This window comes from Tyto alba, unplaced genomic scaffold (assembly GCF_018691265.1).
Source record: "Tyto alba isolate M040663 unplaced genomic scaffold, T.alba_DEE_v4.0 Super-Scaffold_22, whole genome shotgun sequence".
NCBI classification, from domain to species: domain Eukaryota; kingdom Metazoa; phylum Chordata; class Aves; order Strigiformes; family Tytonidae; genus Tyto; species Tyto alba.
This window is the reverse complement of record NW_024881296.1, coordinates 1260209-1288156: the sequence shown is the minus strand read 5'-3', so window position 1 is coordinate 1288156 and position 27948 is coordinate 1260209. Positions and strand designations below refer to the sequence as shown.

The following is a 27948-nucleotide window of genomic DNA, read 5'->3' as shown; positions in this document are numbered from 1 at the left end:
ATGGGATTTCCTAGAGGTCAGTTACCCAATAAAGCACTTTATGAACGACGTTGCTGCCATGAGGGACCAAAGAGACATCTCGGGTTTGCTCGGCGGGCTGGCAGCAGGTATCCCAAGTCCCTGGCTAGTGCTTCAGTCTGCTGGCCACACTCCTCTGCCCCGCAGCACCCCCCAGCGCTGCCACCCCTCGTACTACGGTCCAGATTCCCAGCTGCTATGACCCGGGTTTATTCTACTGACCTCGATGGAACTGGCCCCCATCTACCGTCTTGCTTTTTCTCTCTAGAGAAACAGAGTGGGAATATCTTTTTCAGGGCTGCTTCAAAAAGCAGAGCTGTAACACCGCGGCATAACATGGTACAGCACTCCCAGAGGAGCTCACAGCCAAGAAAAATCCCCCATCACCTCTGTTCCTGCATACTATTCCTGTATTTGAAGTTTATTTGATGAAGGCTACAGCAGGTCTTCTTGCGGGCCGCACATCTCTCTGCCTCAGATGCACGCTTTTGAGAGTCAGCTTTTTGTTGGAATTCACGCAGGCAAAGCCCTTGTGAAAAAAAAGTTCTTTTAAAATGTTGTTTATTGCTTATTCTGCAGGGAGCCAGTTGCCTGCCAGCAGAGGCCGTGCTGATTTCAGGCAAGTTGAAAGGCTGAAGCAAACACGGATGGGTCATGATTCATACCCAGGCTCGGCTGTTTTTAGCTGGTTTAAATTACTTGTAAGCTGCCAGACATTGTTCTCGGAGCTGAATAGCACTCGGCTGCAGTCTCAGCCCCGGCAGGAAAGGTTTGTGTCCTGTTCCGCCTCCGATCAAACGAGTGCCAGGATGTCTACAAGAACAGCCAGAGTGCCACAAAATCTTTCCCCCTCTCCTTGGGCTCATGCTGAGAGGGTGTCAATAAACAAGGGGGGAATAAACTGGTGATCTAAAGGAGAGATTATTTTTAAAATTCGGGTAAACAATACTGATTTTCTTCCGCTGACATCTGGCCCTCTTTGATAGGAACTTTGCTGAAGAGAAACTAGCTTATTTGATCTATAATACAGGGTCAAACCCAGCCAAACTCCCACCCAGAGTCACTCAGGGCTGGCAAAGACTAATATCGCTATTTCATTGCTGATTTGAGATCTCAGGGTTCTTTCAGACTTGTGTTCTTCAGCAAGAAGGTTCTCCAGGAAAGACAAATTATTTCACTGCATCTATGGATGCAATGATTCAGCAGTAATCCCTGTATCTATGATATGAAACAGAGCTTGCTTACGATGATCAGATTTGAAAGTGGTATATTTCTACTATATGAGAAGCTGGGATAAGAAGACTCCATTTTCTTCAAAAACTTCTACCTTCTTGGTGGAAATATCCGTGTTTTTGTACAGTACCAGATCTGTCAGGAGCACCGGCTATATTTATTCAGAGTTTTACTACACCCATAACTGATCGTGTGCTGTTATCCAAAGTTTTCGGCCCATTTTGTAATTTCTTTCTACCTCGAACGGTCTCACACTACAAACCAGACAGTTAACACTCTACGATGAAACCTGAAGCCTGGATGTGCACCATATGCTCTTGCATAGCATCTGCACTATCTTCGGCATCAAATTTCAGTCTCACAATGCAAATGTTTGGGATGGATGAGATGCCAGCAAATGCAGGGCTTAGACCTGACCTATTTGTTCCCAGAGCATTGCTAGCAATATTAATAAAGTACTGCAGTGAAAAGAAAAACTGGTTGTAATCACTTTGCCATCTTCTGGCCAGCAGTATGGCATTATCTGTGGGGAGGATTTGCCTGCATTTGGAAAATTATTCCATTTCTGATGCTGCGCCTCAGACAGCTAGAGAGTTAATATTACACGTAACCTGTTAGTACACCTGCCCATCTCCCAGTGTCACCATCAAGGTGGGAAGGAGCTGCCACCAGCATTCTTTGCTTCTGTTGGCTACATCAAAGTGATTGACGTTATTCCTCTCCTGTGTGAAAATTGCTCAGGCACTGATTTATAAAAATACCTATGTTGCAACCCAATGGTGCCACGTTCCTCGCTCCTTAAGGCCAGGCTGGCTGGCAACTCTCTCACCCGTGGTTCTGGGCAGGAGATGTCTTCGTACAAGCTGCTCAGGACCCTGCTCACTGTGCACTGGCTCTGCCTAACCCCCCTCTGAAAGGTGTTTGCGTGGAGAGGTCCTTCTCCTCTTGAGGCTAACAAGCCTTTTCCCCAGAAGTCAGGATTGCCACATCTTGTACCATTCCCCTTGATTCTCACTCTTTGGGCTGCATTTCTTTGAAGCTCAACACCTAAACTTGGTTCAAAACTCCAGCGTGGGCTTGGCTATGATTAGGCAAAACTGGTATGGTAGTCCAGGCTGCGTTCCTGTTTACACACCCTGCTATAGAATCTGCCTTACTCACAGCACAGGGCATTTGACTCATGCTTCTGACTGCCCATAACTTCCTGATCCTGCTCCTTAATCTACCATTTCCCACCAGTATTAGTGCAGTTAATTACTCTCATCCAGGTTAATTCTTCGTGGCCTCTGTTGCACAGACCTTCTCTCAGTTTTTCTAATGTTGCTGTGAATTTCAGCCCTGTGCTTTTCCATGTTCCCAGACCTTCTCCTCCAGGTGGGACCTGCAGATTTTGCTCTATTCCAACATGTGCATCACTAATCAACTACTTATAGTCCTGGACCTACAGTAGGCCCTTGAGGAATCCAATCGTTCAGCTGGACAGTTGCTCTAGTCATGTCTAAATAAGCAGGTTCAAACTCAGCCATCTTGCTTTAGCTTCTTTATAAAGTCATGAGAACCCTAGTTTGGGTTGGAAGGGACCTTAAAGACCATCCAGTCCCACCCCCTGCCCCAGGCAGGGCCCCCTTCCCCCAGCCCAGGGGGCTCCCAGCCCCGTCCAACCTGGCCTTGAACCCTTCCAGGGAGGGGGCACCCACAGCTGCTCTGGGCACCCTGGGCCAGCACCTCACTGCCCGCACAGTAAGGAATTTCTTCCTTGCATCTAATCTAAATCTCCCCTCTTTCTGTTTAAAGCCATTACCCCATGTCCTACCCCCAACCCCCTGACCCAGAGTCCCTCCCCACCTTCCCTGTCCCCCCTTTAAGCCCTGGGAGGCCGCTCGAAGGGCTCCCCGGCCCCTTCTCTTCTCCAGGCTGAACCCCCCCAACTCTCTCAGCCCGGCCCCCCAGGGGAGCTGCTCCAGCCCCCCCAGCATCTCCGTGGCCTCCTCTGGCCCCGCTCGAGCAGCTCCGTGTCCTTCTGCTGTTGGGGGCCCCCGAGCTGGCCCCAGCACTGCAGGGGGGTCTCCCCAGAGCGGAGCAGAGGGGGAGAATCCCCTCCCTGGCCCTGCTGCCCCCCCTGCTCTGGCTGCAGCCCAGGGCACGGGTGGGTTCTGGGCTGCAAGCGCACTGTGCTGCCTCACAGGCAGTTTTCCACCCACTAATACCCCCAAGTCCTTCTCCTCAGGGCTGCTCTCAATCCACTCCTCACTCAGCCTGGATTTCTGCTTGGGATTGCCTTGACCCATGGGCAGGACCTTACACTTGGCCTTGCTGAACTCCATGAGGTTTGCCCAGGCCCACCTCTGCAGCCTGCCCAGGCCCCTCGGAATGGCATCCCTGCCCCCAGTGTGTCCCTGCACCACACAGCTCAGTGTTATCAGCAAACTTGCTGAGGGTGCACTCGAACCCACTGTCCATGTCACCAACAAAGATGTTAAAGTGCATCTCTGAAGACTCATCGAAAGCCTATAAACTTTCCCTCACTCTTCTAGATCATCATAACTACTAGTGCACTATTGTTAAATATTTCCTAAAAATGGTAGCTGCTTCTTTTTCTTCCTGATTTCGGAGAAGCACCTGAAGATATGACTTAAGCACACCCAGGGGAACTGACAAATGAAACATGTAAAGCAGGATTAATGAAGAACAGAGGAAAATCTAGAGTGACATCTATTTTAGTGTCAACATTGAAGTGCAGAGAAATGAACCCCAGTGCTAGCAGCTGGGCAATTTCACTTCTTTACCGCTCAGTTGCTCAGCCGGGCAGTGGCAGGATTTAGTCCAAGAAAATGGTCAACTAGATATTGCACTTCTCCTTTCTGGCCACACGATGTACCCATCACACCACAAACAGCCTGGCCAAACCGCCTGCAATAGGAGACCCAGCCACAAAGGCAGGCGTTTCATGTTTCCATATTACCCCAAAGTGTCTCCTTACCTCTGTCCAGGCCCTCTAAAACACCCACGCAGCTGCAGATCAAGTGCCGTGGCGCAGGGGGGGATGAATGGGATGGAGTTGGGGTGGTCCAGACGCTTCACCTTTCCTCTTGCTGGATGAAGGGAACAAGTTGCTGTGAAATGAATAGGAGCCGGATGGTCAAGAGGTGGTAGCAGCTTTTGATGAATGTGAATTATAATGGGAAATGAATAACTGGGATTAATTTTACTTTTTAAATGTGAGATTTTACTGCTGCTTTCAGTGGGGAGTGTGAGGGATTTCTTTTTCATTCTAATTGCTGGCATGTCTTGGCCCTTTGTCATTTGTACGTTGTCCTGAACAGAACCAAGAGGATCTTCAGAGCTGGGATCTGCAGGAACCAGTCGTCAATGGAGAGATTTGTAAAAGAAATACTGGGATTGGTGTGAATGAAAATCTGTTTATGCAAGCCTCAGAAGAAATAGCAGAGCAGGGGAGGGGGCTTAAGAACGGCTTGTATTCATAACAAATGACACCATTCCCAGCAAAAAATCTGAGACTATGTTGTTTTTGTCAAGCCCCGAAGGTCCGCACACCAATAAGACCACAGCACACACAACTTATTCGTGAAAGACCCTCCTCTCTGGTAACGGGAGGATGGCAGCATATCGCATTTCCCATTCCTTCTCCTGGCAGCCCAGCAGGAAGAGAGACTTCAGCAAAGGATCACCACAAAACAACTACTGATTCTTAAAAAATTATTAAAGAACTGTCCCAAAACTGGGAGGTGTAGTAAGGATTTGACAGCCCTCATCCCTTGTTGCTTATGTTGCACACAAGTGATAGGGGACATACCGCTTGAACGACCATGTGCCACTGCTTGTGGGTGTGAGTGAATTAAATCTGTAAGAGAATGAGTGTGGGTGGGTAGAATCAGCTTAAAATGTAAATAAATACCGTATTCCCCTTCTGTAAGATCTCATACTGAGTTTGGCCACACTGATTACCTCTCTCAGCGAGAATGATACCTCTAAAAGCACAAAGCCTGGTGCCTTCAGGATGCTCAGTGAGTCAAATTACTTGAGCTGCTTAACGATGCAGTACCAGGGAAGCTTCATCTTAATGCTTTGGTTGCTGTTGGTTGGCACCTACTCCGCTTGCGAGATTTGAGTTGCGAATGTTTGTAGGCCTCCCTCAAACTCTAGTGGCTGTAGGCATCGCCATCTAATTATAATCTAGCACAACATGATGAAGAGAATCCAGATCTGCCCGACTGTGTACATGTTTTGGTAACACAGCAATTACAGTAATTTACACGGCCTTGCTGATCACTACCCTGCAGAGGGGGTGAAGTGTTGTTACCCAAGCCTGCGGAGTGGCTTTGCGTTGCAGCTCTGGTCCTAGGTTTCAGAGACAGTTTGTAATTTGTCTGGTCCCTGGAATATATTTTGACAAACCCAACCCTCACGATCATGAGAATAACTTTCAAAATGAGGAAATAAATTCCGGCTGCTACCCTAGCCGCCCTGTTTAAAACCACAGGTATCTTCCACAGCATGATGGCTTGACTCTTAACATCCAAGGTACAAAACTTGCAAGAACAGCAAGTTAGCTGTAAGCTCGCCAAACTATTTTCATGCACATCACAGCTCATGAGTCTTCCGAGAGGTACAATGTACCTGTACGTTCGCGTGAATGCTCATAATGGGGAGACAGCAGAGATTTGATTTTCAACAAGTTAACATCAATCTACGTGTTTTAAAGATGATCTGTTAGCACAGCTGTACCACAGAACCTGTTTGACTCAAACCATTCATGCCACAGCAGAACAGAATGGTCTTCTGTTTAACTAACTCACAGAGCACTTGCCTACAATTGTATCTATCTTAATCAGACAAACTGGGGATTAAAAAAAAAGAGGACTAATCAGATCCTTGGCTATAATTGGATTTCCTCTGCAAATATTAAGTTACAACAATAGCGGCAGCTTTTGTTATAAATTTATTTTTAAATGCTTTTCTTCATGTGAACTAGACAAATGTGTGTTGCCTGCCTAGTGCTTTTTAGAAGGAAGAAGCGAGAAGCATGATCCCCCAAACTGTCTTCCTCTTAAAAAAAGATGAAATTAGTAAGAAATTGGAAAGCATGTGGCCGGATTGGTTGTTGGTGGTAAAAAAACAGAATAAACTCATTGAACTTTAAATAGAACTTCTTCCAACTTTTATCTTTTTGTTGAAATATCGTAAGAAACTAGCAAGATCTAATAACGTCTGGCCCGAGTCAGCTAGGACTCAGTCTAAGACTTGACTCAGTTCTCATTAAAGACAAGCAATCATTCCACATTTTTCCATGGGTCTCGTAAAGCTTCATGTGTTTCAAATGGCGAGGCACTACAGCTCCGACAACCACCACTTACCTCAGATTTCAGAAAACCTGCTTGTTTTAGGCAGCAGCCACCTCTGTATCCAAAGCTGACATTTGAACGGCTAGAGGCTAAGGATCAAGAGGACACCTCTGTTAGCTTGCTGGTCTCATATTCCTCCCAGTATCTTCTTGGGATTTCAGCTAGGAAGCGAGAAGACAGAAACAACCATGAGGTCAGGCAGGCTTTTTGGAAACCACACACTGACGGTTTCATAAAATTCACATACCAAGACATAATACCAGTCACAATTTGTAAGTCATAGATGGGCAGGTCTTTCAAATTATACTTCTTCTGGTGCTTGCAATTCTTGCAAATTTTCCAACCTTGTTTATTAGTTCTAGGACCAGAATTTAATACTTGAAACTAACCAAACTATACTTACGTAGTAGATTTTTTTCAGTATTTGTGATGTTCTGCATTGTGCATCTTGGGATAAAATCTACCCTAGGGAGACATAGGAGCTTTTAATGGAAAAGCTGTATCAAAACCACATTGATAGCAAACCCAGACCCTCAATTCTGGAACCAGCACACTGCTCAGACTGACTGTGGGTAAAAAATGCAAAACTCCTCTGAACCTACCAGTCCGGATGCCTACTGAAAAGGATTTTTCATCGTTGGATGATTTCTCCCACTCCTCAATCCTCCTCCAGTGAAAAAAGTCCATTTGCTTGGCAGCAGGTCTGTCTGTCAGCCCTTCTACTCCAGTATGGCGCACGTCAATAAAAAGTACCTACTAATCTGGGCTCTCCCAAAGCCCCTTTAGAGCTGAGAGCCTGGCTTGGAGAAATGCTACCCTGCTTAGGCTTGCCCTGGGCTCCAGGGGAAGGGGTTAGATGAAGTGATACACCAATAATCCGTGATGCAAAGGGCATGGCCTGAGGAAGTGGACCCTAATAGCAAGTTACACAATTCACATTCAGGGGTATTTCCAAAGGGGTTGCAGAGTTTGCTTGGGTGAGAGAGCCTGAGAGCCTGGTCCAGCAAGCCGCCCAGCTGCCTATGGGAGGTTGATCCAGCTAAAAGGCTAGGTCCTCCCCAAACAAAGATGGAAACGTGAGTTCTATTCGGGGTGATTTTTATTTCAGATTGAGAAGCTACACAAAGAGAGAACAAATACACATTTCCATGATAGAAGGGAAAAAGAGAGAGAGAGAGCATCCTAATGTGTCACCCTCCTAATGCAACAAACCATCTCAACTCGAGCCACAGGACTGTTTTCTCCCCAGGCAGGCAGGGAGAGTTTTTTACGCCGAAGGGTGCATTACACAATAAACATCTGTAATATCTACCACAGGGTCACACACCCCCAGACACAGCAATATGGTCCTTTTTTTTTGCATACGTGCACATACATCTGTTCTTGGTAGATAATAAAAAGGCTGATACAGAGCCACATGGATCAAACCCATAGCTTTAAAAGAGGAACAGTTACAGACGTTCACAGGGACCAACACACCCACGTGGCACAAGTACTTACTGAACGGAGTGGTTACTCTAAGCACTAGGTTTTATCTGAAGGCAGATAGCTTTGTATCAGTGATACTGGATTGTACTAGAGCAGATGGCAGTGAATTTCAGAGTTCATCTGTCTGTCGTTTTATTAAAGTAATTAATTGAATGGCTTAGCGTATAAAAATACAAGAATCCTCCCTGCTAATTAGAGCAATTTGTGTTCATGTAGAAATAAAAGCACACACACGCATACACGCATCAGAGGCAGGATTGCTGACAGAGAGCTTACAGGATAAAGAAGTGAAACTCACTTTCCCTGCCCCACACCAGGACATCATGTGCTCCCTCCTGTCTCCAGGGACAATGGAATCTCTCACCTTTGGTGCATAGTTATACTGAAGAGCCAAAGAGCAACTTGGAATTTGTCCTGAAAGGAACCAGGACAAGGCACCTTTAAGGGTAATAAGGCAGACTGTATACCTCTGCTGCAGAAGGAGACTCCTCACGTCTTAGGGGTGGTCCTGCTGTCCCTGAATCTAGAGGGATTAATCAAAATCTAACCAAAATCTTCACCCTCATGGAGCGTGAGTCAGTCTCAGCTTGCTAAAACCAAGAAGCAATTGAGAAAAAGAGGCTCATCTCCCATTTAGCAGAGGTACGCTCAGCTATTTGTAGTGCTACACGTGGTCTCCATCTTGTACAGCACGTGCTTGGTGGATGACCTCACCGAAGCATAGTCGGGATAGTAACAGAGAGAGTCTAAATAAGACTATAATCTTAAAAGACTGGAATATTCAGGGATGGCAAACACATTACCTCCACACTGGTCTTCAGGGAAGTAATTTCAACAGAGCATCTACTGTGGGGCAGAGCAGGGAAGCAGCCAGGGCTGGGCTAGCTTGGTCAAAATTACTTGATTTATTAAGTGTAAAATGTCATTACGGTATTGCCTTAATGAAGTAGGGTGTTATTCAACCCAGCCCCTCCTCCGAAGTTGAAGCTACATCTCCATCCCCTCATAACAGGATGTGAGACAGTCTGTATCCTCACATGGGACTAGAATATCCTTAAATTTAATCTAGGTATTACAGGAGCCTGGTCCTGCTGGGGTCAGGGCAGACACTGCAAGAAGGATACAGAGAAGGAAAACTGATAAAAAAATTAGGAAGTTTTGCTTTTGCCTCAACACTGACCATCTAGGAAACACATTTTTCTTGTGGGAGGCACCGTGTCGTAAGAAGACTGTGAGCAAGGAAAATGCCTCTAGTTACAGCCAAGAAGTTTTTAAAATGTTCTTTTATTGCTGCTTTACTGAACATGAATATCTTAAGAGGGCCAGACCAAAACCCTATGCTGCTAAGGAGGTACTGCCTCCATCAGAAGTTCACAGGCAACTGAAAGCTCAGGAAACTACACTAATGCACACCAGTGAAGGCCCTGGCCCACCCATTTTGTGGCATTCCTTCTGGTTCTTAAAAAAGCTACAATCCAAACCAGTTAATATTTGGAGTACTTTTTATGGTTAAGCACAATTCTTTCTGTGGAAATGTCATCCATGGGGATCCAGACATATGTAAACAGTTTCCTTCAGAGATTCCCCTTGGTAATTTCTTTCTGCAGCATGTAACTGCAATTAACTTAAGTTGCACCAATGTGCCACATGCAGTTTAGCTTCAGTTACTAAATACATGCTTGCAAAAGAATGGTATTACTTTCTCAATGTCGTTATCAGAAGGAGCAAGCAAAAACTATCCTAAGGAACATCTAATACCAAATTTCTTGGTCTCTGTGGCTTAAAACCACACAGTTAGCTTTGCATTACCACAGGGTTGGCTCAAAATGAATTTCCTCATGTTGGTTCCTGTCAGTAGGCCTGCTTGCCTTGCAAACAGCATCTGTGGCCTTGGGAAACACAAGTATAAATGTTTCTGGAGCAGGACTTCAAGTAAGAGCAGTTGGTGTGCTGAAATGTCCAGAGTCCTCGCCTCCTGCTGGCATCGAGATCAATGGTTAAATCCAATGAGATTTCACAGCTGTTGATGACAGCATATCTGCTGACACCGAGATAGAATTTGGTAACAGTACCGTGAACTCTTGAATGACAGAGATTTTCTTTTTCCTTTTCTATTAAAAAACCCATCCTAGAGGGAAGAGAATTCCTACGTCTACACTTCTCCCCTTCCATCCCTCCAAAAAGAGAAGTGATCATCCTGCACTAATATGCTATTACTAGTCTGGTATCAATACTCAAATGTATTTATAACCCACCCCTATATGTTTTTAGAGAGGTGACAGTTGTTAGCTACCTTGGCTTTAGGATTCGAGATCTGCTCCTAGTCTGCTTGGTGACTCTTTGCATGACTCAAGGAAGCATTCTTTCACCTTTTTCTGCATGCATTCACTTCTGCAGCTGTGAAACGGTGTCTGCTGGTCACAAATGTCTGTAAAGACCCCATGCAGAGAACGAATACCACGTTAACATTAATTTCCCAAGCCCGTGCCCCGACGTGAAGACAGAGAGCTACAGGAGCCTAATAAGGCTCTTGATCACTTCTCATCAGACTTAAAATATTCAGTGGCAACTGTCTTAACGTGTAGCCCAATGTCTGGGAAAAGTTTCAAATCATTTATTGTATCCTTTTCCCTCCTCCCTGAAACTGAAATAGCAAGCGAACATGGCTTTCATCAAAATGCTCACATAGATAACAAGGTCTTCTTTGTCCTCGGAGAATAATGGCTACCATGTATTTATCTGAGCAGCATTTGTCCTAGCTATCCTGCAAGAGGAATGTGGGTCAATCCCTGATCCAGAACTGTACCGTTATTTCTATGTGGTCATGGCTAGCAGCCAGAAGCGGCTTACCAGAGCTCCACGGTGGCACGCTGCATGCTTCCTTGTTGCTCAGTGACCATGTGCTTCAGAAACAGCAGCACTCAGCAGTGCCTCTCCCTGCAAATCCTGGCCAGTCAGCCAGCAAGGATTTGCATCATCCCTGCTACATGCCAGACAAATGCCTGCAGTCTTTTTGATGCTCTCTGTACCAAAATGCCAATGAAAAGATGCTTCCTTCAGGTCTTAGCTTCTTTCTCCGCTTGCTTACCCTGTCTTCTGTGATGCTCCCTCTGCAACACTCCAGCTCTTTCTTCTTCTTCTGCACCTTTTTCACCCATACTGCCAACAAGACAACTTGGTCCTTTTAGTTGAAAAGCTCTTTCTTCCATAGAAACTAAGCTGTCAGGACTCCTAATTTAGATGTTGAATCCATGTCAGGGTCTGTTAATTTACCTGAAGCTAATCTTTAATGGCATGCCAGGTGTAGATGGAAGGAGGCAGAAATAACAGGGCACTGTGCCCTCCTTGACTAAATCACATCTGCTTTTGGAAATGCAACTCACACTGACACTAGTTTCCCCTGAATTAGCCCAGCAAAGGCAGGCACTGGATATTTCCTTTCTGTCACAAAGTCAGTCATACTCTAGCACAATGCAAGTCTGACTTCATGATGCATACTTTAATTATTTGATTCCTTTCATATTTTTGAAAAGTTCATTCTTATTTAAGATTTAGAGCTCTGTGTCCTAAGAGTGCTTTCCAAACACAGCGATTCACTATCCTCCACACTATTGCCTGTGAGATACAGGTAAGTATCTGTAAACTTAATTTACCAAAAGGAAGCACAGGCAGATTTATGTGACCTGCTTAAGTTTGTGCTGTTCATCTGTCACAGGATCAGTCACTACAGGCAGGACTGTGAGTGATTATGAACTGCCATGGTCCAGTTACCATCAATGAAGACGTGACATTTTTCCTTTAATGAGTTTGTCTTTTGGACCTTTGACTTCCTACCCGAGGCCCATTGCTTACTGCTTGTGGGAGGGTCAGCATTAAAAATTATGATTTCCAACAGGAGGATGCTTTCCAGTGGTTGCAGAAACGTGCTGTGCTACCAGAGGACCAGAGTGAAGATTCAGCCCTGATAGTGGACCAACATTGCAAATTTTTGCAGAATGAAGCGGTGGTTTTGTACTGTTTGCAAGCTCTCAAGGACATAACTGACAACATACGGCAAGGTGGTCAGCCACAAAGATACCAAGGCACTTGACTTGACTGAAGGAGGAACTGCCTAAATGCCTCAGTTTTCATTATTCTTGCTGTAAAATATAGAGGAACCACAGGAGAACGAGTCTAAGAATGGTGACACTGGCTCATGTCCATCTCTGTCACCGGCCACAACAAATGTCCCAGGAAGAGTATAGGAACAGAGCAAGCACATATAAAACCTTCCTGCCCCTCATACTGTCCCTGCAACCTCTTGCCACCTCTGGCTCAAGGCACTGCCTCTTCAGCCAGTAACAGGGCTGCCCAGAAAGACAAAGTAGAGGTTGTTTCACCAACTGATTTGGCACTTTGGCTGGCTCCACATTTCTGTTACATCCAAAGGACACAGTCCTGTTTGTCACATCCCTCCACGGGAAGCCCTGGATTTGGCCCTAGTCTGTTCTCAACACAAAAGGCATCGTGATTGCAAAAGACATCCCCAGAAGGGTTTAAAGTCCTTTGCAATTACTGAATCTTGTAGTGCAATTACCAACACACCAGCCGAGGCTCTGCTAAAGCTCAGTTCCTGGAAATAATGGGTCTTTACTGAAAATACCCTAATAGCAGCCAAGTGCTGGCACCCCCCATTGCTCACTACAGCTTTTCAGCAATCCATAGCCACATCCCACAGCACGGAACAAGCACCTTTCTCAGGATGAGAGACAGATATTGCTCCGCACTCTCAGATCAACTCTATAATTTGTTAAATCTCACAAACCTCTGGTGAGTTAAGGACACGAGCAAGGCAGAATGCAAACTACTTTCCCAAGGACCAGCTGGAACCCTCAAAACCTTGTCCACTCTCCCATTTACGCCTGAGCCGCCAATACATAAAACCAGCATAGAACATTCCAGGAAACGGGATGAGATCAGGCAGTGATGGATAAAGCATGGAGTGGAAAGCCAATCCTGGAAAAGAAGAAATAAAAGATGGTCCAAAACAGTCAAAGAAACCTCACTGAAAACGAGAAGGTAAAAGTGATAGAATAAATGGCATCGGAGACAAAATGGGATAGCATACACCAAAGGCTTGCAGACTGTTCTCTTCCATATTCCTCTATCTTTCTCCCAAAAAGCAATCACTGTCCTAGAGGGTAGGACATGAGCTATTGTAGACTGGTTTCGTAAGGAGAGAATTTGTACCTTCCGCAAAAAAGGCTAAAACTGGAAAGAAAAATAGGGTTTTCTAGATGGGATTTATTTCCTCTTGAAAGAAAAAGCAACTGACTACAGGTTTCCAATTTACAATCATGTTGGGATAACATAAACATACGTCTGGTCAAGAGATACCGGAGTTAAATACCACACCAGCACCAGATTTGTGGAGTGCCTGTGTGAGAGCAGAGCAGGTACTACTGGCTGCACCCCCTCAGCTCACAGCCTCTTGGAGTGAGGCTGCACGGGGACCTGAAACAGGAACCTCCCAGTGTAGCACATTGCACTGCAGGTCAAGGACAGCATCTAAAATGCACATTCTTCAACAGCCCTTTCATTTCCCTCACAGCGGCCTCACCTCAAGACCTTGACCACTTGAAGCAAATGACAAATCCATCTCATCAGGCTTTCAGTCAGGATTCACGTTGTTACAAGGGCAGTTGTTGAAATGTGCCACATTTTTTACAGTCCCAGTGTAAATACTGGATCTTTTACATTTGTACCTTAAGAAAAAAACATCTGAAGGCAGGTGGAGAGCCCTAGAAGATGTGGCATGGCCATCACAAGGAATGGGAACATCACACAAAAGCAAGAAATGTGATTTTTGACACAGATGACACAGAAAAGACCAAGGTGATGTTCTGACAAGCAGCAGTTACCCAGCGTTCCTGCTTCCATGGAAAACTCTGGGTTCCCTCTTGCTGTGCACGAACAACAAAAGAACTGGCACCGTTGTAAGTCTAAAGTGGGGCTTCTGTAAGATTACAGATTTCTGGCAGGTTCAAGACGCAAATACTCATGGTTCATATAAACCCTATGGCAGCTGTTTCCAGGAGTGTTGAATTTCCTTGGTTCAACTCCTGCCACGAGAATGATTTGACCTCCTTAAATCTGAGTGCTCTATCAAGCTTTACATGGAACTAGACATTCAGATTGATGCAAAACGTGGCAATCCACTTGTGGGGACTGGGAGAAGCATTCTTCAGCAAAGACCCTGAGCTTCTGAATTGCTATTGGAAAATACTAAGACGACTCTGAGGTATTTGCTTTAATTTACCATTTCCTGGGATCTACTGTCAGAAAGAAACTTGCCACAGCTACACACTGCTACAAGGATGAGGCACAATCAAGCTGCAGCACCAGAGGACAAAAACATCAGTACAGTAATAGCAAGCTGTTGCTTGTGAGGAAGCCCAGCCTTTGGACTTGCCCAGACAAGTACTTTTACTTGTGGGTAACAACAGCTCTAGGTGAAAAAAATAAAAATTGAGAAATGCTATAGTCCAAAATGGTGCTGTGACGCTTCATGGGAATTGCCATTTGAGGGCTGCCTGCTCTCGTGTCCTGATCCCAGCTGCATGTGTCGTGGTGAGGGAGAGTATCAGAGGAGCTAAATGTCTGACGAGGGATAAAATGCAACTACAGAAACCCAGCCCACAGGGAATAGTCATGATTTTCAGCTTCCTTGAAACATCCATATACTGCTTTAAAATCAAAGTATTTGAGATTCTGGTGCATTCAGATTTTTCAAAGAAATAATTAGACTTGTTTGGAAAAAAAAAAAAAAAAAAAGGGTTTTGTTGAAAACCATTTTTTCAAACCTCCAACATTTTTTAAAAAAAAACCTCTTATTTGTTGACTTTCATTGTCAGCTACAAAGTGCGCTTTTGGTTTCCTGAGTTGAAAGGAGTTGGGATGATTCTAATGGGAGGAAATGCAAAGTTTCAGTGGGTCTTGATCTGCTGAAAAATAAAACAATAAATACTGAGCAAAGGATGTCCCCAGAGAATTGTGTTTGTCTCCTTACATTTTGAAGATGAGCCAAGAAATGAACAAATTTTGTGGACATGGTTATAAACAAACTGGTTAAAAAGAAACTTCACCTTCAGTTTCTCAGTGGGCTGACTAATCCTTTCCTACTTTTGATTGTTTGCATAGCCCTGCTGCACATGATTAAACAGCCAGTGATGACGCACTCACTGTGTTTTCCCTCAGAGGTAGCCACATCTCATTCTGAGCGTCTTTTTGCAAAATTCATTGTGTCCCTTTACCAAGAAGGATGCTTTGCAAATGAAGGCTGCTGCTATGAAATTTGAGTTGCCTCTTCCTAGTGCCATGAACATAAACATCAGCAAAGGGGTATCTTTCTAAGACAGCTTCCTCTGAAGCAAGAGAGGAGAAGAAAAAGGGAGACTTGGCATTACTTTATATCAAAGCTAAGTGCAAATATATATTGCTGAATTAACAGTGTGGAGACTGACCATATGCAATCATCTTGCTAAAGTAGCCAAGGGAAAGCGTCACAAGTCCAGGCAAATCTTGGCATATGCACAGCCATAATTTTGTAATTATTTGCTGTCCAAAAAGCCAAGATAAATCAACAGGATCTTTGCAATGAGTTTGCCGGACTTTGTTCAGGTTTGGGGTGCAAATTCAGGAAGTATGTTGTAAAAGAAATAAGGTGGAGTCAGAATCCAGAAGCATTTGGCTCAGCCTCAAGCAAAGGTTACCATCTGCCACGAAGCATTACCCCGGCCCAGCACCACCCAAAATTACTAAATGTAAGCTGCTGCTAGAAGGACATTTATAGCAGGACCAAACTCCTAGCAGGAACAGGTACGCAGCTGTCCCAACACATAGAGATCACTGAACTACACGGGGTTACAAACTCACCTCTTCTCCTCCCCTTTCAAGCCAACACTCACGACTTGCCTGTCGTCAGTTCCCACATGCTGCGTGTTCAGATTTTTTCCTCCCCTGCGCAATTTTGCTGGAAGAGGGGTATGACTTAACTTGTTTGGAGTGACCCATTAAACAAACATGAGCAGGACATGGCGTGCTAGCAAAGGAGCACACCTGTTTTCATGAAGTGAACTGACTTCTTGATTTCTTGATATTGTTAAAGGCAAGACTCCTTCAGACATATTTATGCTGGACCAGACTACATTTTTTTCAGCCCCAGAGGGATTACTTTAACAAAATTTGTGTTTCCTCTGGATTTCTTCCTTAACAGCTTGGTTAGAGGAAAGGAGAAAACCGCTCCTTGATCTGCACAAAGACCTCCTATGTTTGGTCCCAAAGTTTAGGAGTTACTCATCACAAGGCAGGAAAGCTGCTGTGAGCTGCAATGCAGTGGGAGAACAGAACAAGGGTTGGACCCCTATAAGCTATTAACTCAGATATGAAACAAAAAATTTTAAAAACAAAGAAAAAGCTAGTTTTCAGGATATATTTGACATTTTTAAAAGATTGGAGAACAGGAGAGGAAAGGCAGTGGGAGAAAAATTTTGCTTCATATCGTGTCTGTAATGGTCGGCAAGTGTTTCCAGGACAGAAACTAAATTTAAGCAACATTTTCACCCACTCTGGAGTTTCTAGACTGCATCTCCATTCGAACAGCAGCACAATAAGCCTACTAATTTTTCCCTACAGAAAGCACATGCTGGGTTTGTCTACTCTCCCATCTCCAACCCTTATGAGCCTCTACTAACAGAAGTCTTGTTAAACCAGAAGTCTCGATGGCATTGTTTTCACATACATGTATATGTGTGTGCACATGCAACACATATACGTGTATACATATGAATTATCAAAATACTATTACAAAGCGCGTGTTCTTCTTCAGCACCCCTTCTCTGCCCACCCCACCTCCCTCCCTTTCCCCAGGCCAGCGTATTTCAAAACAGACCAGAACCGAAAACTTCCAAGAGCCATCCAGCTCTTGTTAGCACTGCAAACGTCTAGGAGCGTTAACAAGTCCCTGGTCCAGCTCTGGGACGCGTGTTGACAAACAGCTTCTAGTTCACAATACTGATTCCTTGGATTCAGGGTCTGCTGTACTGGTTGTGTTGGAGACTTGGTTTTTGTGGGTTACCAAAGGTGATGTTTCTTCTTCAGACTTGCTGTTAGCAACTGCTTCTGCGTTGACTTCTTTTAGCTCCTGCTCTTTGTTTTTCTTTTCTTTTTCATTCAGGTAATTAAGGATGCCTGCTCCTAGGGCATCCCCTTCCACATTCACAACTGTGGTGGTTCGGTCCCTGGTTAAGATCAGAAACAAAACACAAAGCAGCAGGCTTTTAGCTTAACAGAGTTACAACACAGTAACAGGAGCTGATTCACCCCTGCTGATCCACTAACATCAGTGGAGATGGGACAAGGGAGAGGTTGTTAGCATAGGTGTTTTCCACAGAAGTATCATCACCATTTCAGAGATAAAAATGCGCACCGGAGCTGGTTTAAGGTCAGCCCAACCAATACTATCAACTGGTTCTGTTCTCTCAGTGGGTTGCAGCAATGGTACTACTCTTTCTCAGGCATCGTTCTTTTCCCAGTGTACCTCCTTCCTCTTCCCCTATTCCAGGCTAGCATTTTACAAATGCAAGACCAGAGCAGGAACTTAATTTGGGCTTATTCAGCAGGTGATACAGAGCACTCAGCTCTCTTTTTTAACTATAAAGACTCGTACCTTAACCCAAACACCTACTTAAGAGGTCCTTCAAATAGCAGGCAGAATGACTGTTCTCTGGATTTCCTGCTAGTAGCACCTGTCCTAAATCTTTGGTCCTATAACACAAAACTGTGTCCCAGGGTTTAATGGAGGAGGTTTATGGGTCATAAAGAACAATTTCTTCACATGCCTTTGAGACTTCTATTAGTCATTCTGCAGCCTAACTTCAACATGTTCTCAACTTCTAACTGTGGTCCTCTGGTAATTAAATGGCTGGCATTAAAACAAAACACAGGACTTCCCTCTCTCCTTCCCCCTTTTGTCACCACAATGCCAAGTTCCTTGACTAGAACAACAGTGTTGACCACAGAGGGATGCTACATTTTTTGAAATAAAGGCAGCCAGCACGACACAGCTTGAGGACAGCCCAGAGCGAAAGGAAGGGCAAGCTTTTCCCTCATCTCCAAGCACTTGCAGGTACCGTTTGTGGAACCTACAGCTACTACTGTAATCCCTTAGGCAGATGAGATACAAAGGGCTAGCCACTGCTTTGCCTGTCTCTCCTGTCCTTTGGAGGTGGCTGATCCCCAAGAGATGACAGCAAGAAAGAGTTCGATGGCCCTAATGAAGCTGTAGGAATATGATTATGTTCCACAGACACGTGTGGTGTGGGAAGGGAAAGAGGTAATACAGCTGCTGCCTTCTCCAGCCTTTGGATTTCAAGAGTGTCCTCAGGCATCCTAATTTTCATATCTGCTGTGTTAGTACACCATCTATACAGAGAGGCTAGTGTTCCCAAAGAGCAATGCAGAGGGATTATGCACAGTCTAAACCAGGAACTGTCCAGAAACCCACCAACTAGGAAAAAAAAAAACCCAGTGGGATTCAGATCGCTTGACCCATACTGACCAGTCATTTCAGCCCACTACCCAACTTCAACCAGATGGCTTGAAAGCAGATTATGCTTTTAAATTATCAGATCATGTTTATTTCACTAGCGTTTAAAATCTAAGCATGCCAACATTCATGACTGCTCAGAGAAGTCCTTGAAGTTTGATTTTTTAGTATCCAAAGAAGAGCAGCCAGCCAGGCTTGTTAAAGGAAAAGCAGACACCTTTTTCAATGGGGCTCATCTAAGCTATAAGAAATCACCTGCATGTGGCATTTACACTCGTGGCTGGGTCCCCAATACTTAAAGCAAAACAAATTTTCTAGGCTTTCCTTAATCTAATTTAGGTGGTACAGAAGGTAAATTTAGGCCTTAACAATGACATGACTAAGCTAAGTGGTGAGATAAACTCTTCCAAACAGAGCTGGGCAAGGAGATAATCTCTCATGTTTCAAGGAGGGGAACAGCTCTTGGAAAGAAAAGAAGGAACTGAGCAAAGGTCTGACCTCTTATCTCTTTCCCAGAAGATGGAAATGAAAGATGGTAATCCTGTGTACTAGACCTGTGACACCCAGCAGGGTGTTCCAGACATGACACTGCCCACAGTTGAGTGCCACAAACCCTCTGTGTCCCTGCCCTGCCAATGGATGGCACCTCTCTGTGATGCTTGTGTTGGTGCTTTGACCAGGCTTGAACTATAAAAATAAACAACAGCTGACAACAGCTGCTGATGGAGACTGCTTCCCATATGTGGCCCAAAAAGCTTCCCACCACTTTTGAGACTCAGTTTCCTTTTTTCCTCCTTCCCTCCTAGTAACTAACTAATTTCCAGACTTATCAACACCTTCTGAATAAACTTTTAACAATCCTTCTAAAGGGAATTGAAACCAGGAAGAAATACGTTTCATTAAAGACTCTGTAAAAAAGCTGAAGAGGGATTTTTAGCACACTGCTTTAACTGAGAAGGGATCACCTTTTCCATTATCTATCAAGCACTACCTGTCCTGTAAGCAGCCATATCTTGTAAGGTTTTATTTTATACCACGCTACTTTGACTGCCCCATGCCCCGTGTTTCCAGCTGAAGGTGCTACATGTCATGCAACAGCAAATACCTGTGGCCTGAAGTACTTACACAATCCAGTCCACTGCTAATATCAAGGAGAGATCGTTGGTCGGAAGTCCAATGGCCTCCAGGATGATAGCGATGGTGAGGACTCCTCCAGCTGGGACACCGGCTGCACCCACGCTGGACGCGGTAGCTGTCACGCTGTAAATCAATTTGTGTGCACCCGGTTAGCAGGAGCTCCTCAGCACTCCTCTTCTACACTTAGGTCACACGTTTCCCTGCTATGGGAACTGTAAACAAGCTCTCCAGCATGGGACACACAGCTCACTTGCTTCCCAGACAAACGCCTTCCGGCCTGCTGATGCAAAGTATGGGTACAGAGCAGAGCTGCTCAGCAGGCATCCACAGCAGCTATCAAGGCAATGGCTCTGTGTTTAATACCATGATTGCCTTTTCAGAAAAAAAAAAAACAAAAAAAAAACCCAAAAAAACAACTAACACAACTAGTTCCTGCTGCCTTACTAATATATCCATTTCCAAGTCACGTATCAGTTCAAATATGCTGAGTACATTACATTTCCTGGCCTCATATGTATAAAGGTAGACCTTGCCATGGAGGGTACTGTCCCTTCTCTGTGTCTCATTTGCATTCAAACTGACCCTAAATCAGGAGCTGGAAAGCTGCAGTGCATGTGCTACAGACATGGACATGGACCACACACCTTTTCGTGTGCAGATGTCTGAGTCTTCCTCAGGCTATGACTGCATAATCCTCAGGCCTGGGTTAACATCTGATTCACTAAGAGTACCTGACAGGCTAATTTGGCCATCCACAAAGAAAATAATGACCCAGCGCAGCCCTAGACAAACAATATACCGGGCAATGATATAAGGAAGAAAATAAAACCTGGCCACGGAGGGTAAAAAGATGCCAGGAACTGGCCCTAGGAGGCATCTGGTAGACACAGCTATGGCTTCTCAGCAGTGAGGGGCTAGAACTCCTTGTAGGATACTCAAGGGATTTTGAGGAGGGAAATGGAGCAAATGACACTTCATGGGATATGGGAGGATATTCCAGGCAGGGAGGGGAGAGGGTCCTAGAGAAGGAGGCAGGACTGAGGTGGTGGAGGGGATAATGGAACAAAGCAGTCAGGAGGGGAACGATAATGGGTCTGACCTGGGAAGCCAGCAGTGCAATGGTAGGAAGCGCAGAGGTAAGTAGGAGCAGAGTCTTTAGTATGAAATTAATATAAAAGGAACTGAGGAGCTGGCAGAAGGATTTTCTAAGACATCCAGAGGGGGAATCAGGGGTAGCAGTCTGGGTAGAGCAGCATGCCTCAATTACCCAGCTTAATGGTGAGTGGAGGGTGGGGGAGTGAGATGCTTAAGGAAGGAGAGGAATTTTGTGTGAGAAACAGCTTTAAACAGCTCAAAGTCTGTTTCAGAATTCAATTACCCCTCCCAGGTTCCACCTTTTATTAAATCGAGATTCTGGCAAATCTTATAAAGCTTGAAAGACTCCATCCTTTAATCACCCTATAATTATGTTTCATAGCAGTTTGCAAGCTTTAGGTCAGAGATGTGGAATGCAAACTGCTAGCTATTAACAGAGAGACCACAGGCTTGAATTTGTTTGGGGGCCAGAAGGATGTGGTTGCAATAGCAAGCAACTTACAGAATTGTGAAGATTTGCCCAGGGTTGAGGTCCACATTGTTCAGCTGAGCAATGAACACAGCTGCCATGCACTGAAAAATAGCAGCTCCATCCATGTTTACCGTTGCCCCAATAGGAAGGATAAACCTGCTGATCCTCTTGTCGACTCCATTGTTCTCCTCAATACACTTGATCATTGACGGGAGAGTGGCTGAGCTAGAAACAGAAAATAGGGAAAAATCAAACACAAAGCATCAGGGTGCACTGAATGGAAGGTCACTGTCTCGTGGCTTTCATGTTTCTAACATGCTGCAGACAGGACTGTCAAGACAACGATGCCATTTTATAGTCCCTCTCTGTCATAACAGAAATGAAAGACATTCCTTGTTGGTCTCAAGCAGCGGTATTTAATAATCTGCATCCATACAGAAATAGCTGATAAGAACTCTAATCTCCTAGAAGCAAGAATTCATGACCTACGACAGTATGCAGCCTAACAGGGCTGTGGAATGATCAAGTCCAAACCACAAATATACACCAACAGATGACAATATAAACACCACAGATGCAACAGCAATCTCTGTTACTGTTGTACTAGTACCTTCTTAAGCAAACAAATAGTAATAATAAAAAAAAAAAATCACTGTTGGATTTATCGCATTATAAATTACATAGTTTTATTCATAAACCCTCTCCTACTTCATGTACTTCAGCTTCTCTAACAGACATGCATCTACTTTTGGAGATGACCTGAAATGATTTTATATAGTTATGATATTTGATCAGGTGTTTGCCCCTTGAGAAAAGTGTAAATTACATGCTTGATAGTTTGGTTATGATGAATAAAAGCTGATCAGGCCAGATCTTTGAAATCAATAATGTTAAGTCCCTTTACACTAGCAAGTAAGTCTGCTTTGCTCCTGCAAAATTAGTCTAAATTTCTTCCAGATCCTTCTGAACTTGAAGAACTGAACTTCTCAGGACCAAGTCCCTCACTATTGACCCTCACTTTACTTAAAATTAAAAGGACAGCTGGCATGACCTTTTTAAGGCAAATACTTTTACCTTTTCCCCAAAAAATTTCCAACTCGGCATCATGCTACAGTCCCAATATTTTGAAGAATTGTTTTCAACAGATAATTATCAGTATGAGCTGTGTGCCAGGCTGCTGACAGCAGTGAGACTCTCTACGCTCAGAAGTCTCTCTTCTCAATCTCAGGAACAACATTCACACCTAAAACTCAACACAGTTTGGTGTTGGGATCTAACCGGTTTACAGCGAGAAATATAACCATACTATAATCCCAAAAGAAGCGTAAAAACCCACCTGGAGCAAGTGGCAAAAGCAGTGGCAAGTGGTGTGACAAGTCCTAAGAGAAAACGATATGGATTTTGACGTGTGGATACAAAATAAATAAGTGGCAGAATAATTCCTCCATGGATGAAGTGGCCCAGAATAGAGGCGAAGATGTATTTTCCCAGACTGGTCACCAGAAGCACAATATCTTCCATTTCCACAATCTTGCTTCCAACGAGGAACATAATGCCAATAGGTACATACCTGTGTAAAGAAATATTGCCTGTCATTAAGGACAAATAAAAAGTCTTGAAAAATATGCCATTTTCTGTCCTGGAGATAACATTCTTCTAAAGAATACACTGCTCCTACTGAGGGGTAGCACCTTATTCACCACACACTCAGTTAAGCAAATTTGGAAGGCCTCTCTAACACTCTTGCTTGGTGGAAGGCAAGCAGTCAAACTGAAAAAGCTCTGTTCACCTACACCCTCAAATAGGCAGCTAGGAGAGTGCCAAAGGAAGCCAAGCGAGAAGTAAAATTGCTGGCAGAAACTATCAGAACAAGACACTGGCGTGGAGTTTTAGTCCATCAGGGAGGAAGGCAGGCAAAGACCTAAAGCTAAAGTCACTGCTGAAAGGAGAGCTTATAGTAGGAAGGAAAACAGAGCAGTATGATGTCACTGGAGCAGAGAAAGGGGTGGAAGAATAGGATTTTACACATGCGGTGACTACCAGAAGTATGAAGTTAGGTCATTAAAATGGCAGACATACTGGGTGGCCACATATTCAGCGTAGGAAAGAAAAAGCTATGCTCATACCAGAGAGCTCAGCTCAAGGCTGCCGATGCATGTGCCAAAGATAGCACTTAACTCTGCTATTTGTCTACAAAAGACTAAGTCAAACGATCAGCTTGCAGAGGTTCCCTCAAGCCAACAGCCACGTACACGTACATTCCCATGCCTCCTATCTAGAAACATGCCACGTCTCAGGACGTCAGCATTTGTTTGAGGTTTCCTTTGTCAGGAACACTTGGAGCTGCTCCAGGGAAGGGGCCACCTGCAAGCCACAGCCACGCCTCTGGTCCCAGAAGTGCAGCTGGGAACAGCCCTGAAAAGACAAAATTGCCCTTGCACCTACAGCACAACAGCTACTAAATGAACTGCAGGAATCACTCCAGTCCCAGGGTCAGTTCCTTCAAAGCCCTACTTGAGATGTCTGTGTCCGAGTACCTCTGCTGATGCTGTTCATGCTCCATTCATTTCTGCTTCTAAGATTAAGAAATACTAAAGGATCGCCCAGCTCTCCAAAACCCTGCTCCAGGCACGCATGTGACTACAAAAGATCTGCCTGTACCTCTCAAGAATAAAGAATGGTTTTTCTCCCACTTTCCCCTCCAACCCCATGCCCATGTTCAGACAAGCTGATCTGTGGAGTCAGGACAAACTTCAGAAGGTTTGGTTAAGCATCACTCACTTTTTCCTAACCTGCCTCTCCCTCAGTGATTCTGCAGCTCCTCCGTTGTGTGCAGAGAGCACCTCCTCATGTCCCAGATCAACCTCTGTCCTCTTCTGGCCAAACCCCTAGGGGGGCCTGTTGAACCTTCCCCACGTAGCCTCTGCCAATTCTGCCACGCATTGCCTTTGAACTACATCTCTGAGCACCCTGATTAGCCACATCTAGCTGAGCCCCCGTCCCGAACAAGCTCTGCAAACTTGAACACTGGATTCAGAGCTAAGACTGGATCCCTTCCCTTGAAGAGGGAGGCTGGGGAGGAAGAAACTGAACGTTGAGACCAAAGTGCTGCTAAACACGAGAGCGGCTGTTGAATGGGACTAGGTATGAGCTCAAGCTGCCTTTTCCCTTGGTAGTATGATTTCAGCCAGTCCAAAATATCCTTTGGGAAGTACATGCAGCTTGACAGATCTTGAACAAACACCAAGATGACACAAGAGCCTTAAAGAGGGAAAGAGGACAAGGTCTACGGTGCTCTGCGGTGTTAAGAGTCAGCTGTGGTCTCGATAATCCACAAAGTGAAGGATTATATACCAACTGATTGGCTTGAAGTGTTAGCACTGTAATCAGCTGAATACAAGAACTGCCTCTTACCAGTATTCAGTGTCCAGGGAATTATACTCAAGCGTAGAAGACTTAAGCTGCTTTGAGACTGAATTTTTGAATCCTTTACGACAGCAACTAACACAGAGATCTGCCTGTGCAAAATGAGGTATTTTGTTAAGGAAAATGCAGAATGAAGGGAGAAAAAATACCTCTGCTAAGGTAAGCCTATAGCTTTTCCAATAGCCGTGGAAAGGGAACGAGAAATAGCCCACTGCTAACTTGTTAGCTAGCTGTCCTTATGAATATCTTTAGTTTTGCTTGTGAGGCATTAGTACTGCTGGTTTCTAGGAGCAGCCTCGATCCATTCAACTGCACAAGAATAGCCATGATACTGCTTTGAGGCCCAGATTCATCCTACCTGACAGAAAACCCAGTCGGGAGGCTGGCCCTACCCTATCTCAAGTGGCCTGAACCACTCTCTAGAGGTGCCTGCCTCCTCCAAAGCTGTTTTTTTGCCTAGTGAGAAAGTTCAAAGCACTCCAGATCCTAACATACAGACTTTTTTTTGGTGCCAAAAGCTTTGTGACATAGGTCAGAGCAACATTCACCCCATAAACATGTCTGGACTCCAGGGAAGTAAGTGAAATAATGGATTTGCTCATTAGTAGACAGGAGACAAAATAAACAATCAACCGTAGGAAATACCTACTCTCAGGGATGTGAAATGGAAGAGATAAACATCTCCAGAGAAGCAAGCACAAACAAGAAAAACAGTTGATCGCTCTGATAGTAACATTAGTTCCTGCTTCACCCAAGAAAATGAAAGAGATCTTAGAAGAGGAACAGAGATTTAAATATCCACTGTATAATTTAGGCTCTGCTGATAACAATGACAAAACATTCAATAGCCAGCACTACTGTTTCAGCAGGAGGGAGAGCATAGCCCTGCAGACTGTTCCTCCCTTCTATACAAAGGGACATAGGTTCTCCATCACCTTCTGATGCAAGTGGACAGATGGGGATCTGTATTTATGCACTCAACAGGGCTTCTCTCAAACCAATACCGGCGAGTGGGCTATCTTCTGATCTCCTCATATATCTTTCAGTACAAGTAACCTTTTGACCAACAGAAAAATCAAGGCATGAAGCTACAAGTATGATTTTAGTTACACACTGCATTTGCAAGTGCATTCTGAACACAAACATTCCTGGCCTTGACATGACCATATTCCTCACTTGCTCACATCTCCTTTATCCACTGAAGGCCAGTGCCTTTAGGCACATGATAGCAGCTAGCCAGGGGCTTATGCTGCTTTGAAATAGAAAGCCTCCTTTCCACTAATTAATCAAAAAGGAGTCCTGGAGAGGATTTTTAAGCAACCCTCTGAAGTGTTCCAGACAGATAACCTTCAGCTATGTGTGACTGTCCAATTACAAGGCACAAGCAAGAAGAAAAACCCCACTGTGTGACAATGTTACATTCACTTTTGCTGTGATGAGGGATCTGGTAGGAGAAATCTGGAGAGATGGATAAAAGGTGAGATTCCTGAATTGAGCATAATACTGTACTGCAGATGTATCTGTAGTCACACACTCACCACATAATCCAGGAAACCAAGACCATAGTTGCCTCATTGAATGAATTGAAGAAGCGAATCAGATCTTCCCCTTCCCGGCCAAGTTTTTTCAGCGCCACTCCTAAAACCAGAGCAAACAACACCAGTCCCAGGATATTCATCCCTTCAATTTCAGTACCGACAGGGATCTGCAGAGGCAAAAAAAATAAGGCAGCTTGTTAGATATATGTGAGACTGGCACAAAACCCAACAAAAGGGTCACCTCATTTTGTTGCTGCCTGATTGATCTAAAATCAACAAGTAGAACCTATTTTGGGAAGAGACAACCTATTTTCTCGAACCAAACAAGATCTGGACGCAGTCTAGATACAAACCTCCCTAGTTATGAGCTGGCATGGGTTCACTGGAGAAGGCAAGGTCCTGCCACTACCTTCCCTCATGCCCTTCAATATCACACGTGTGCTCTCAGTGAACTGAACAGGAAACCTCCCCATTTTACCCAGGACAAGCTCCACCGCAGATGCGAAACAGCATGGGCACCAATCACACATGTGCAGTTAAAAGACTGAAACTTTCCTCCCCGTTTCCCCACAAGGGAAGATGGGTGTGGGAGAGACCGCAGGTATAAAGGGCAGATACTGGTGATATTGGCTTCCTAGATCTGCTTTTCCACCAAGTGTCGTTCACTGTCAGCACTATGATATTCCTACCACCTAAACAAATCATACCTACAAGAGGCTTGCAGCAGTCTGGCCCCAAGCATGCTCTTATTTCCTGACACTGCTGATGGGAATCCGCTCTCAGAAACCACCAGGTCGCTTGCTTTAGTGCAATATTTATGTCAGGGTGAAAATCACGAGAGAAAACAACCAACGTTATGAAGCGGAAAGTGTGGAGAGGGGCAGAGAAAGGTGGCAAACTGGGGAAACCTACTCATTCATCTATTCACATCAGCTGTAGGAGATACAGAGAGAACAGAAGAAATACCTGTTTCCCTTCTCAGAAATCACGTGGCTGTGTGGTAGAAGACGATAAAAACAGGATCCACCTATTGACAAAAACTAGTCTACTCACAAGTCTGCTCTGCTGGTCCTTCATGGTTTGTTTCTCAAAGAGAGTTGGAGCTTATTTGGCAATGTAGTATAATACGAACTGAATGAGTATTCTTGGGCCTACATAAAAATATAATTGTTTTGACAAACTGTTTTTTTTCCCCCCCCCCAACTTGGCAGGACAAGCTTAACATGTGAAATATTTGTTTTATTTGGAAGGACTTCTAAAACAGATTAGGTTTGTGTACAACTTTTGGCCTTCTGGCTAGTTTAAGCAGACACTAGCTCAACACTAGGAAAGAAAAATATATTCTGAGCTAAAAAGCTTGAAATTAATATTGACTAAAGAACTAGGGATACTGATCTGCTAAATCTGATAAAACCAGCCTGCTTGAGATGTTTTTGCTGGATGTATACCACTGAACTGGACTGTATCTTAGTGGCAGGTGGAAACAAAGTACTGCATGGAAGGGGATAAAACATAAGTTATACACAAAAGCATGAAGGCTAAACTGCTGTTAACAAAAGCATTTACAAACAGTGAAGGTCTGGCTTTTTTTAT

At 44.5% G+C, this 27948-nt stretch overlaps 1 protein-coding gene across 1 annotated transcript in view; it reads right to left on the bottom strand.

Annotated features, from left to right (window-relative positions):
- Positions 1 to 7695: 7695 nt before the first annotated feature.
- The window catches only part of SLC1A4 (solute carrier family 1 member 4), a 38114-nt gene continuing 17861 nt past the window's right edge, over positions 7696 to 27948 (bottom strand). The window contains exons 4-8 of the mRNA XM_042795930.1: positions 26356 to 26522; positions 22728 to 22961; positions 21422 to 21616; positions 19813 to 19947; positions 7696 to 17380 (exon numbers count right to left, since the gene is read on the bottom strand). Of these exons, the coding sequence (XP_042651864.1) occupies positions 17146 to 17380; positions 19813 to 19947; positions 21422 to 21616; positions 22728 to 22961; positions 26356 to 26522 (966 nt within the window). The 3' untranslated portion in view covers positions 7696 to 17145. The remainder of the gene's footprint in view (positions 17381 to 19812; positions 19948 to 21421; positions 21617 to 22727; positions 22962 to 26355; positions 26523 to 27948) is intronic.